We start from the raw sequence: 14,064 nt of genomic DNA, 5'->3' as shown, positions 1-14,064 counted from the left end.
ATTCAGGCTCAAGTGAGATACATTTTACCCCATGATTGCTTGTGGCGTAGTGGCTCATCTCCACCACCCATTTGCCAGAAAATATATGCGTGGCCAGTCTATCGACCGTATGCGATACCGTGCACACCATGTGTATGGTAATACAATAATAGGGCTACAGGGAACGCCTGGAAGAGGATGTTAATTTTCAAAATTGATGGCCTCTATTTAGTGGGTTCGTTGCACATGGGCTTCAACCATTGATCCGGAGGAATAAGAACAAAGTTAAAATATTGAGAGGATAAAATCAAAAGCAACATATCGCAAATAACATCTTAAAATATTGAATAGGTACAACGAATACCAGCTAACTAATAATTTCATCGAACAATCATTGAATACATGATCGATACATTCTTTCAAGGAATGTTCTTTGGAATTTCCTAAAGCTGTGGTTAGGCAGGATATGAGAATCCTAAGACATTTAATAATAAATAGAGTTTGATAATTTCTTGAGGAATTGGGAGTCTTGGAAGATTAGAGGATGGGAAAATTGGCCCCGGAAATTAGAAACTCTCATTTGTTGATCTAGTTTTTAATGCAGATTGATGATGCAAAGAAATAATAATACCATAAAAATAAAAAGATAATGTTGAGAGAATATACCATCTCTCAAAATCTGCAAGGGAATCCACCCCAAAAATCTCTTCACCAGACTAAATTTTATTAACTCATCTTTTTTTTTTTACAATGAAAGAAATCTCCATAAAAATAAGATAAATATCAACAAAAAAAACTATCTCTATACTTTTCTTATTTTATCTCTTCTTCTCTATTTATTTATCTTAAAATCATGTACCAAATATTTGCTTCTATCCCGCTTTTTAACCCATGTTGTTGAGAAGATAAACCCCCTTTAAATCCAACCTTATCTTATTTATACTCCTAAACTACCTCATCTAATTTAGCCTTATCTATTTATATTCCAAACTAACTAACCCAAATCAATCAATAATTAATTAACCCAAATCAATCAATATCAACTCACGCACGAACAAAATCGTGCGCACCTCTTAAAGTTAAAAGATAAACTCAAAATAATAATAATAATAATATTTTTTTTTTTTTTTTCTTTCTGCGTCAGTTTTTGAAACCAAATCATCATCCAAGTAATATCTCAATTATTTTAGAAACCAAAATCAAAGGTTAACATTTTTTAATATACTGTCGAATTGTCTCTTACTAGGCTACTAGAATAGTTATTGAAATTGTATCAGATAGGCCATTATATGACCTGTTAGATCGTCGACCAATGCCTGAGTTGATTTACTCAAGAGCAAAACTGAAATTTGGCTGAAATTTGTCAAACCTATTTGATGAGTGTTGGCTAGTTGGTTTAGTTGGATTTGATCGGTTTGACCAACTTAATAAAGTTGAAAATTTGTTCATATGTTTTAAAGTTTTAAATTATTATTTTATGATTTATTATTTTATTATTTATTATTTTATTATTTTTTAAAATCCTGTTCGAGTGGTTGAATACAGAATCAGACTAATTTTGATTAGACCGAAGACATCGTGATCACAATAGGTACTGGTACTATCCATACTACTTCCCAGCTTTTCTAGTACTACCCATATAAATACCATTTTCAAGAGCTTTTGGCATATATAAATGCTCCAGCAAATAGCTACTTGTACTCTACCCATATGAATATTCTTTCCCAGCTTTGACATATATAAACGATCCCGCAAATAAACAGAGAAAATGCTGAAGGAAACTAAGTTTTTCTTGCTTTTCTAAAAACATGATGAGATTGTCCGTACTTCGAATTTTGATGATCAGAAGTTTTAAAATTTTGGTGACCCGAAGTTCTAAATTCTAAGTTTTCAAAGGCTGACCCTTGCCTTAGGGGCGTTCGAGGCCCAAAAATGCATTACAGTCTGAAAATCTGAAGCTTTGTGTTGAAACACAACAAAACAGATCCAGAAAAAACTTTAGATTTTAAAAATTCAAAGTTTTTTCTAGAGTTTATCAATAGAAAAAAATATTGATTTTTTTTTTGGGTGTGCATCAACAGAAAAGACTACGTGGTTTGAAGATCCCCAAAGTTTTTTTCTTGGTGTTTTTTGACTGCTAAATAAACCTACAGATTTTTCATAATCCGAATTTTTATTGATTATTGCACACCAAAAAAAACAGAGAAAATATCTGAATTTTGAAAATCTGAAGTTCTTTCTGGAGTTTAGCAACAGAGAGAGGTAGAAAACTTCCAAAAGCTGAAGTTACGGCATTTTGAAAAAAAAAAAAAAATACAAAAAAGGGTATATGAATGTAATATTAAGATTTTTAGGGAGATTTTTTAATGACAGTAAATTTAAAGGATATTTCAGTGAATTTCTCAAAAAAAACTGCAATCATTTTTTAGAAAATGCTATTACCATTTATCCCCTGATTTTCGACATGATAAACCTAGATCAAAATAATATTTTAGAAAGGACAAAAATTTATATAGAGCCGAGGTTCTAAACAATCAAATTAGAGCCCACTTCAAAAATTTCACTAAAAGAGGTTATTTTGATGCCCAAATATCTTCAAATTGATTCTCTCGAGATCAAGATGCATGGGACATGAGGAAAAAAAAAATGGATTTTAAGTTTTAGAAACAATGCAACTTGTAACATATTTTTGGACCATTAATTTTCAAGCTTTCATAGATCTCTTGATCTACATTATTTTTTAAGCTTTAAATTTTATAATTAAAGATGAAAAAATTTATTTTAAACTATCACAAAGATTTCCAATATTGAAACCACATTTTTTGACATTATTTCAAGGTGTGCTTTATTTTGATTGTTTAGAGCCTCGGATCTAAACAAACCACACCCTTTAAAAAAATCCTTTTTTTGACCCGTTTTCTATACGGCTAAGCCCGCATATGTAGAAATACAGGCCTCTTAACAAATCTATTTTTGAGATGGATTTTAAGACTTAATTTTTAAAGATATGCAGCCTCTAATATGGAGATCATGAAAATGAAAAAATAAATAAAACTTTAAAAATAAAAATAAAAATAATAATTCTTGTAAAAAAACATTTGGACTGTTAAATTTTTAAAAATAAAAATAAAAATAATAATTCTAATAAAAAAACATTTGGGTTCAGATTGAACATCTACTTGTATCCATCTTAAAAAAATAAATGCTTTACACTTTCTGAACCAAAAATGCGGTCCAGCCCGCATGAAACAATTTTTCATTTCAAAAATATCTTTTTCTCTTCCCATTTCTTCTCCTCCGTTTTCTGTTTTATATTCCGTTATCTTTACATGAAGGAAGAAACTTACTAAGTTGGGGGAATTTAGTCATTTTGGAAAAAAAGCCTCTTTCAGCCGACCCGAGCCTTCATTAATAAAAGGATCCTAGAGAGAGAAAAAGAGGAAAAAAGTATCAATCCTATAGAGAGAGGGAGGAGAGAGATGTAGAGAATCCCACTTTACAGCGTACTCCCGTTCTATTTTTAGGGTTTAAAACTGATTTTGTTCCTCTCTGTTCACTTTCCCGCGGGTAAAAACCCCTGATCTCAACCATTCGTATGCTCTCACTAATAAAGAAGGTTGGAACTTTTTCTGAAATTAGTTATGCTTTTTCTGATGAAAAGGTTCTCTCTTTCAGTTTAGTTGCCCAAATTCACAGTCTCTGCTTTTTGTACTTAGTTGGTGGTTCATTGTTTGTGGTAATATGAGGACAATTCATTCTCGTAATTTCCTTTTCATCATGTTTACTTGCTATGTGTTTCTCTCTCTCGCTCTCTCTCTCTCTCTCTCTCTCTCTCTCTCAATGGTTATTAGCTTTGATTATGGTCTCTGTTGATTGGACGAAAAATCGATTTCGTTGAATTAATTTTTGTATTTTCTCTTTCTTTTCAAGGAATAATAGGTTAAACTGAGATTTTCGTAGTAACCTGTGAATTTTGAATGTGAAAAACTTGTTAGAGACAATATTAAAACAAAGTGAATGTTAGTCTTGATTGTTTTCAAAGATGGGGTTTTCTGTTTGTTGAATAATTTCAATTAATTGGAGAAACGAAGCATGATTTGGATTTATATGAGGTTTAGTGTTGGAAAAATTGATTTAGATTTGGATTTATGATTTCTGGGGGTTGGTAACTTCGTTCGGTTTATTTGGCTTAAGTTGTGCTGTTTTGGATTTCTATGTATTTGGTTTTTTAAGGTTAAAATTTTGACGTTAGAGTTAAGTACGTTTTGTACTAACTAGTACCCATTGATGTATCCTATGATCATAAAATGTCATTCATCATAATTACAAGATGAAAATGTCGTTCATTAAACGTTTCTTCATTTATTTGGTCGGTGTTATTTTTTTTATTTTAATGCTATGAGGTTCACTTTATTGTCTAATTATATTTACTGGATTCTACATGCTTCCCTTTTTTCTTAAATTATGTGTGCTGGGAAAGTTGGTGATTTTAGCATTTGAAACTTCAGTTTAATTTGTTAATTTTGTTAGTGATCGAATTCCTATGGCTGAAGTGAGATAGAATTTTCCTTCCCCAATTTCTTTGAAGTTTTGAAGTAGTTTTGTACCATGTCTATAGCTCCTTAATTCTAATCATGATTTTTATGTATAATTTTTGGAGTATTGAAATCTGCTAGTTAAGTTCTTGGAAGATTAGCATGTTTGAAATGCTTTTGGGTTGTTGATCCAAATAAAAATTGGGGTTTATTTATTTTTTATTTTTAATTAGGGATAGGAAGAGATAAGTTAAGAGCACCTAGTTGGGTGCGTGATTTGTTTTGCGAAGGTCCATCTTTTTAGTTTAGGGAATAACATATAAATAATGTAAAGATCTATTCGTTTAGGAAGTACTAAGTGGTAGTTATCTTTTACTCTAATGTGGAAGTTAGAAAGAGAGAAAGTAGGGATGGTACGTGAGACAGAGAAGAAAGTGTATTTAAAGGGAAGAGGTCCCTCATTCTAAATACATTCGAGAATGATCGAAGAATGAGAATTGAATAATCTTATCTTGTGAAAAGATCGTTTTGGGGTGGACTCCTTGTAGACCCTGAGAGAGGGTCAGTGTTTCAAAAAGCGCTATGTGGGTCCTAAGCGGCCTGGGGTCCAGGTCGCCCAGCGCCTAGGTTGAAACGCTAGGCGGGTCCTAGGCGGCTTGGGCCTAGCGCCTAGGCGGGCGTCTAGAACCTGGACGGGCCAGTCGAATCCAAAAAAGATGCCCATTTGAATAAAAAAATGATATAAAATATAAAAAATAAAAATTAGGTATTTAGGGCACTTCTGCGCTCAGCGCCTAGGTTGAAACGCTAGGCGGGCGCCCAGAATCTGGGCGGGCCCAGTCAAATCCAAAAAAGATGCCCATTTGAATAAAAAAATGATATAAATTATAAAAAATAAAAATTAGGTATTTAGGGCACTTACTGCTTCAGCGCCTACGCTGAAACGCGAGGAGGGTCCTAGGCGGCCTGGGCCCAGCGCTTAGGCGGGCGCCCAGAACCTGGGCGGCCCAGTCGAATCCAAAAGAGATGCCCATTTGAATAAGAAACGCTAGGCGGGTCCTAGGCGGCCTGGGCCCAGCGCCTAGGCGGGCGCCCAGAACCAGGGCGGCCCAGTTGAATCCAAAAAAGATGCCCATTTGAATAAAAAAATGATATATAGTATAAAAAAATTAAAATTAGGTATTTAGGGCACTTACTTTGAGTTTGATTGCTCAATCTTCAACCTTCCACCTCAAAGATGCTTCTAAGGACTCAAAATCTTCTAAAAAAACTCAATAGATTTATAATACATCAAAAATTAAATCTAATATCAATGGGTGATGTTTTGATCAATTTTTGTCAAGTTTGAGAAACCCTTCGATCCTAAAAAAATCACCAAAAACTAAGATTTCTCTCTCCAAAATGGGCTCCAATAAGTTTTAGGTTTCAAATGAACTTCAAACTGGGCATTGGGCGCCTGCCGAAGCGGGTTCCGTACCGCCTAGGCGACAACTTTAAAACTGGGCACTGGGCGCCCGCCTAGGCCTAGGCAATGCGCCCAGGCCTTCTGGACCGCCTAGGCGCTGGGCGGTCTGCTTTTTGAATCGGTATATTCTTTGTAGACCCTGAGAGATGATGTATTCTCTCGTTGGGGTGGATTCCTTTGCAGACCTTGAGAGAGGGTATATTCTCTCAACCATTGTTTTTGTTTTTTTAATTATTTTTTTAAATTATTCTGGTTGTTATTTTCTCCCTGCATCAATTGTTATTGAATCTTTTCATTGTTCATTTTATCATTTTCTTATTTTCATTTGATGGAATTTTCGTTTAGAATAATTAAGCATCAATATGTTCACTTTGTTTGTTGTGATTTGGAAGTTATGCTTTCCACTCACTGCATTGTCTGAATATATCATGGTTTTTCTCAGTTGCATCTCTGTCACGCTCTTTTTTCTATGCTTTCATTTCCCCTTTTTTTCACTAGTACAACATTCGTATCAACTATAGCATGCTTCATGGTTTATGATATCCATATCAGACTTATGATTGTATCCATGTTCTTGTATTTGCTATACTCTGTGTTCAATATTTTTGCAAAAAATATTAAAAAAAATGATTTTTTTTGGAGAAATTGAAATTGTTTCCCTTGTTTTTCATGTAGAAATGGCTTTGGAAGTAACACAAATCCTTTTAAATGCCCAATCTGTGGATGGTACACTGAGGAAACAAGCGGAAGAAACGTTGAATCAGTTTCTACAGACCAACCTACAATCGTTTCTTATCTCCCTCTCTGCAGAGCTAGCTAACAATGATAAACCCATAGAGAGTCGTAAGCTTGCTGGTCTAATGCTAAAAAATGCTCTTGATGCCAAAGACCATATTAGAAAGGCAGAACTAGCAAGAAGATGGTTATCAATTGATAAATCAGTGAAGGATCAGATCAAAGTGTGCTTGCTTCAAACGCTTTCTTCCCCAATTGCTGATGCACGCTCTACCTCTTCGCAAGTAGTAGCCAAGGTAGCCACAATTGAATTACCCCAAAATCAATGGCCTGAACTTATAAGTACCCTGTTGTTAAATATGGGAAGCCCACAAGTCCAAGCACCTACCCACCTTAAGCAGGCAACTTTAGAAACACTTGGTTACTTATGTGAAGAAGTATCCTCTGATGTTATTGCTCAGGATCAAATTAATTCTATTCTTACAGCTGTTGTCCAAGGAATGAACATTGAAAAGAATAACGAAGTGAAGCTTGCTGCTACACGTGCTTTATATAATGCTTTGGGATTTGCTCACTCCAACTTTGAGAACAACATGGAGAGAGACTATATTATTAGAGTTGTTTGTGAGGCGACACAATCCACTGAGATAAAGACGAGGCAGGCAGCCTTTGAGTGCTTGGTTTCTATCTCTTCTTTATATTATGATAAACTCTCTCCATACATGCAGAATGCATTGCTACCCATAACAGTGAAGGCTGTGAGAGAAGATGAAGAGCAAGTTGCACTGCAAGCCATTGAATTTTGGAGCTCAATATGTGATGAGGAGATTGAAATTCAGGAGGATTATGGGGGAGATTTTAGTGGGGATTCTGATCTTCCTTGCTTTTACTTTATCAAGCAAGCTCTCCCAACTTTGGTTCCCATGCTTTTAGAGACACTCTTGAAGCAAGAGGAGGATCAGGACCAGGATGAAGGGGCTTGGAATCTGGCAATGGCAGGTGGAACTTGCTTGGGCTTGGTTGCTCGAACCGTAGGTGATGACATTGTCCCTTTAGTCATGCCCTTTGTTGAGCAAAACATAGCGAAACCAGATTGGAGACAGAGAGAGGCTGCTACTTATGCCTTTGGTTCTATATTGGAGGGACCGTCGCCAGATAAGCTAGCTCCCCTTGTTAATGTTGCCCTAAATTTCATACTTAATGCCATGAAAGACGTTAATAATCATGTCAAGGATACCACAGCATGGACATTAGGGAGGATTTTTGAGTTTTTGCATGGACCCAACATTGGTACCGCAATTATAACTGAAGTGAACATCCACCACATTCTTTCGGTTTTGATTGAGGGCATGAAAGATGTCCCCAATGTCGCTGAAAAGAGCTGTGGTGCCCTCTACTTTCTTGCACAAGGTTATGAGGATGGGGGAAGTGCTTCTTCCCCTTTGTTACCCTATTTTGAGAATATTGTTCAGGCTCTTCTTGTAGTTGCTCATAGGGATGATGCCAATGACTCTAGGCTTAGGACCTCGGCTTATGAGACATTGAATGAGGTGGTGAGATGCTCGACTGAGGAAGCAGCCCCATTAGTCATGCAACTGGTCCCAGTCTTGATGTTCGAGCTGAGCTCAACGCTTGATACCCCAAAGTTATCTTCAGAAGAGAGAGAAAAACAAAACGAGCTTCAAGGCCTACTTTGTGGTTGCCTGCAAGTCATAGTGCAGAAGTTGGGGGCTTCAGAATCTACAAAATATGGCTTTATGCAGCATGCCAATCACTTGATGAATCTTTTCTTTAGGGTTTTTGCCTGCCGAAATGCCACTGTCCATGAGGAGGCCATGCTTGCAATAGGTGCATTGGCATATGCTATTGGCCAAGAGTTCTTAAAATATATGCCTGATTTTTATCGTTATTTGGAGATAGGTCTTCAGAATTTCGAAGAATATCAGGTGTGTGCCATTACTGTGGGGGTAGTGGGTGATATTTGTCGTGCCCTTGATGATAAGATCCTTCTATATTGTGATGGCATTATGATGCAGCTTCTTAAGGCTTTGTCGAGCAACCAATTGCACCGATCTGTGAAACCACCTATCTTTTCGTGCTTTGGAGATATTGCTTTGGCCATAGGCGAGAGTTTTGAGAAATATCTGATCTATGCTATGCCCATGCTCCAAAGTGCAGCAGAGCTAACAGCTCAGGCCACAAGTGTTGATGATGAGATGATCGAGTATACTAGCCAATTGAGAAATGGGATATTGGAAGCTTACTCAGGGATTTTTCAAGGTTTTAAGAATTCGTCCAAGACTGGGCTGATGACACCTTATTCTCCTTACATTCTTCAGTTCTTGGAGAGCATTTATCAAATAAAGGACATGTGCGTCTCTCTGTTCTCTCCTTTCACTGTAATTTCATTCTAGATATTAAATGATTGACTTTATTTAAGTCTTTCTTTCTTTCTTTATTTCGATGGTTAACTTTACTATATTAAACAGTCAAGGCGCTAATTTTTGCACCCACTTTTCAAGAAACTTTTTTGTACATATGACACTATTCAATGAGCTATGGCTTCTTGTTGTATTATTGGGTGTTACCAAAAAGTGGCTGAAACTAGCATTCTGCATAATTGTGAACTATAAGAAGGTTTTTCGTGGAAAGAAATGAAATTTCGCAAGTCCATTCTTGAAATGGTTATGGCCAGGTGGAGAGTCTGAAGTTTTGTATTTTGCACCACCAAATCAATCTTCAATATGTTTTTTTGATTGAAAAGGAATGTTGGAATTTTGATGGAAAATTGGAAATTTAGTCTTAAAAGCTTATCAACTAATTAGATTTTAAATGAAAAAATTGCCAAAACATTAATTCAATGCTCATACACCGGAAATAATGTCCCCGAATTGTTCTTTGAAGAAAAAGAAAAATTTGCGTCGATCATTCTTTTTAAATAATAAGCTTCATTGTTCTTTTGCTTCTATATTTACCTTGACATGTTTTATTCTAATTACGCTTCTTTTGTGAAACGCCAGGGAGGATCTGGTCACCAAAGCTGCTGTTGGAGTTCTCGGCGACCTAGTGGATACATTGGATTCTAGTGCTGTTCCATTGTTGCGCCAATCTGTGTTTTACAAAGATTTTGTGGACGAGTGCCTGTCTTCTGATGATCCTCAGATCAAAGAAACTGCTGAGTGGGTACAACACACTATTAACAGAGTTGTTTCAGGTTAAAGCAGGGGTTCAAAAGATGGATGTGTATATATGTGTTCATAATTTACACCATATGGGAATGCCAGCTGTTCTCGAAGATTCTATCTTATGAAAACTGTTTGTCAGTTCTACTAATGGTTGATGGGTCTTCAGATTTTGGATTTGGGTTTTGGTCAAGAGGATCTGGGTACGAATTCCACCCCTCTGCTAATCTTCTTTCCACTTTGTTGGTTATTGGTGTTGGGTTTTGGTCAAGAGGATCTGGGTATGAAGCCCGTGGTTGATCTTCACGCTCTTCCTCATTTATTGAAGTTGGGCTTTCGTCAAGACGATATGGGAATGAAGCTCGTGCAATGCTGATATTAATACTCTCCGTAAGATATTGTAGTTGGGTTTTGGTCAAGAGGATCTGTGTATGAAACCATCGGTTATACTCTCTTCCTAAGTTATTGGAGTTGGGTTTTGGTGAAGTTGATGTGAGAATGAAGCTTGTGCCTCTCCCGACCTTTACTCTCTTCCCCACTTATTGGAGTTGGGTTTTGGTCATTTGGATGAAGCTCGTGCTTCTTCTAATCATTTAGCCTTTCTTTATCAGTTTGGATCTGGATTTTGGTCAAGAGGATCTGGTGCTTGGTATTGGAATTGGGGTTTGTTCAAGAGGATTTAATGAACAGTCATGCATCCTCTCCTAATCTCCATCTCTTTCTCAGTTATCGGGTTATGTTTTATCCAAAAGTGTATTTGAGGACAAAGGTCCATAATCTTATCTCTGTTCACAGTTATTGGTTTTGGATTTGATCAAGAGGCTCTGCACATGAAGTCCATGCTTCTGCTAATCTCTCTATGTCGTCTTCTTCTGCTTCTTCTTCTTCGCCTCTCTCTTTCTCTCTCTCTCTCCAGCTACACCCTAGAACTCCTAAAGGCAGGCTACGATGACAAAAAAGTACTGGTTCTTGAGCATCCATTTTTGGGTGGAAATTAAGAAATTGTCAGGTGATTGAACAGAGGGATGCAGATTTTCGTTTCAACATATATGAGCATTTCGTTGAGCTTTGGTTCAATCATGACTTACTCAGAAGTTCATGGTAAATTTATCTTTTTCCATGTCATTTTTTGTTTATACTTGGTTTCCACCATTTTGTTTATATAATTGCTGGTGTTCTTTTTCTTGTGCTGTTGTTTTAGTGATGTGTTGAGGATTATTGGCCTCAAGTTTTCTGATCTGGATGTTTTCCAGATTCTAAGATGCTTCAGTGTCAAATTTTCTTTTCCCTTCAGTGAATTTGTTATTTTCTTTCATTATCCGTGTGGCCTTGTGACATTAGGATACAAAGTTTAAGGTGATTTGCAATTTTATTGTTTGCTGTCTGTTATTATGGAAGATTCAACTAATGGTCATTTGTTTGTTGCTAACTGGATCACTCTCAGTAGGCTCTCTTTTGTGATATTTGGAGAAAATTTTGAAAAAGGATTGGAGAAAATGCTCCCAAAAGATTGAGCATTGTAATAAAAGATAAAGGGGCAAATGAGGCTTTTGATATGGTTTTATGGCATTTGTTGTTGGGAGTATTTATTATAAAACTTATATTGATACATTTGTATGGAATTTAAATTGGGTTTGACATAATGAAGCTGATGTGGGTTTTTGCTTATTGCACATGGGTACGATCTCTTTTTTGTTTCTATACATTTGTATATGACATATAAAGCCTGGATCGGCGGGTGGATTGTTCATCCAAGTACTGGTCTATATCAATAATCTAGGAATTTATTAAAAATTTAAAAAGAAAATAAAATAGGGGTTTACAGGGGGGAATTTGGGGGCCTAAGAAAATTAAATAAGCCTAAAAAAGGAAAGAAAGATGAGGCTTCTTTTTTAGGAAAAGTTTATATGGAGCCTAGGCTCTAAACAATCAAATTAGAGCTTACCTCAAAACTTTTACTAGAAGAGGTTGTTTTGATGTTCAAATATCATAAAAAATAGAGTTCAAGTTTTGAAAATAGTGCATCTTGTAACGTATTTTGGACGTCAATTTTCGATATTTTTAAGTTTTCATAGATATGTTTGATCTACACTATTTTTGAAGCTTTAAATTTTATAACTAAAGATGTAAATATAATTTAAGGTTATCATAACACTTTCTAGTTTTGAAACCATATTTTTCGACATTATTTGAAGGTGGGCTCTAATTTAATTGTTTATAGCCTCGGCTCTATACAAATTGCACCCTCTTTTTTATTTTCTTTGAACTAGTTTGGTTTCAACAAATTTTTTATCAACACTTTCGAGTATTGAAACTATATTTCTTGACATTATTTGTAGGTGGGTTTTAATTTAATTGTTTAGAGCCTCGGCTCTATACAAGCCGCACATTTTTTTTATATTTTCTTTGAAGGTTTCAACCAATTTTTTATTTCGGATATCAATTGGCGCTTCCCAATTCGGAATACAAGGTTTTAAAACACTATGCTGGGACCGAAGTTTCAAAATCTGATCTCATGCCTCAGCCACAACTCTTATATATGATGTGGCCTCCATTCTATCTCAGACTCAACGTGTCCGAGCAAAATAATGAGAACATGGAACAAAAGAAAATTTCACGACTTGATTTGTGCGCCCCCACATACGAGAGAGACAGGCACTATTTACTGAACTTGAAAAAAGAATTTCCTCATTTTTTTTCCAAATCCATAATCATCGAGGTGGAGATGATCAACTTGTAAAGTTTCTTATCTACTTTGTCAAGTGAGACTTGAGGGATGCGAGCCCGTGGCTCTGCGGGCTCACAGATTAATTTCTAACAAATTTTTTTTCTTGACAAATATTAAGAAATTTTATTGATGACTATGAAAAAGATATTACATCAGAGGAACTAAGTAACAACGGCAACAAAGCACCACGGTTAGCCAGAAAGTCCACAATGGAATTTGCTTCACGATACACATGAGAAAAGGAAAAGGAATAGGAATAGGAATAGGAAGCAACCTAATCCATAATTTGCAACCAAAGAGACCTGAGTTCCCAAGAGACCTGTTTTTCTTTTTTGCACCACTTAATCACATTCAAAGAGTCCCCTTCAATCCAAACATTTGTGCACAGATTCCTCTCCACCAAAATTTTAATTCCACACAAAAGAGCACTTAACTCGGCATAGTTTGATGTTTTGATTCCAATCGGGCCGCATAGGAGAAAATTATAGCGCCCTGGGAATCACGCACAACTCCACCAATTCCAGCAATCTCAAGGTTGGCTTGCGAGCTCCCATCAAAGTTGAGTTTAATACAACCAAATGTAGGTGCAGTCCAAACACAACGTGGCCTGTTGCGAACACAACCAAGGAGGGAAAAGTGGCTAAGATTTGTCATCACATCTGTTTTTGGAATTCCCCAACCTTCTTTTCTCACAGACAACCATAACCAAATCAAGTGCTTGATGTTGCTTAATAATTTATCGAAAGAAATGGAATTACCTTTAAAATTCTTCTATTCCTCTCCTTCCAAACTTCCCACATAATCATACCTTTTGAGATCTTCCATAAAATATTGCCTATAGCAGGTAAATGGGTGATAAAGCGTTGGGAAACAACTCCTTCAACTGATTGGGGAAGCACCAAACTTACCCCAACAGTTACAAATAACCAATGCCAAATGCGAGCAGTGAAGGAACATTGAATAAGCAAGTGTGCCCCCAACTCTCCATCCTCTTTGCAAAGTAAATATACATTGGGTAGGATTTTTCTCCCTTTTATCAAATTGTCAACCGTTAAAATCTTATTCGAAGATGCTAGTCAGATAAAACATTACACATTATGTGGAATCAGTCATTTCCAAACAATAGCTACAACTAGATTAGACCATCGAACTCTATCATGAAACAATAGATTATAACAAGATTTAACGGAAAACATACCATCATTTTCAATCTCCCAAATAATTTCATCCTCCACATCCATAGCAACATAAACTTTATCCAAAGCTTCCATTAGCGCACACCATTGAGAAAGAAGATTATTACTCAACCGACCATACACCAAAGAGATATTCCAAGAAATTTGCATACCCCTTCTTTCTAAAGCATCCTGGACTATCACTTCCGGCTGTGCAACCAACCCGAAAAGATCAGGGAAAGCAGATTTCATAGGGTAGTTTCCT

The 14,064-nt window shown here is 36.1% G+C and overlaps 1 protein-coding gene across 5 annotated transcripts; it reads left to right on the top strand.

Moving 5' to 3' along the window:
• The first annotated feature begins 3,301 nt into the window (after positions 1–3,301).
• LOC18434858 (importin subunit beta-1) lies at positions 3,302–11,325 on the top strand. 5 transcript variants are annotated; one of them, XM_006844921.4, is made up of 3 exons: positions 3,302–3,595; positions 6,655–9,085; positions 9,735–11,325. In XM_006844921.4, exons 2-3 carry the CDS (start codon positions 6,657–6,659, stop codon positions 9,931–9,933), a joined length of 2,628 nt encoding a protein of 875 aa, XP_006844984.1. In that variant the 5' UTR covers positions 3,302–3,595; positions 6,655–6,656; the 3' UTR covers positions 9,934–11,325. The 5 variants fall into 5 exon arrangements, with proteins under 5 accessions (XP_006844984.1, XP_020523222.1, XP_020523221.1 ...); XM_020667563.2 differs by having other exon boundaries at positions 3,416–3,546; XM_020667562.2 differs by having other exon boundaries at positions 3,576–3,640.
• Positions 11,326–14,064: the final 2,739 nt, after the last annotated feature.

This window comes from Amborella trichopoda, chromosome 1 (genome assembly GCF_054954075.1).
Source record: "Amborella trichopoda isolate Santa Cruz 75 chromosome 1, AtrichopodaSantaCruz75HAP2 v2.0, whole genome shotgun sequence".
NCBI classification, from domain to species: domain Eukaryota; kingdom Viridiplantae; phylum Streptophyta; class Magnoliopsida; order Amborellales; family Amborellaceae; genus Amborella; species Amborella trichopoda.
The sequence above is the reverse complement of the archived record's forward strand: the minus strand, read 5'-3'. Positions and strand labels throughout refer to the sequence as shown.

Bases quoted from the DNA above. Each gene is read 5' to 3' on its own strand.
- LOC18434858 (XM_020667564.2), top strand. The intron at 9,086-9,734 runs GTGCGTCTCTCT...GTGAAACGCCAG, and splicing joins ATTTATCAAATAAAGGACAT to GGAGGATCTGGTCACCAAAG.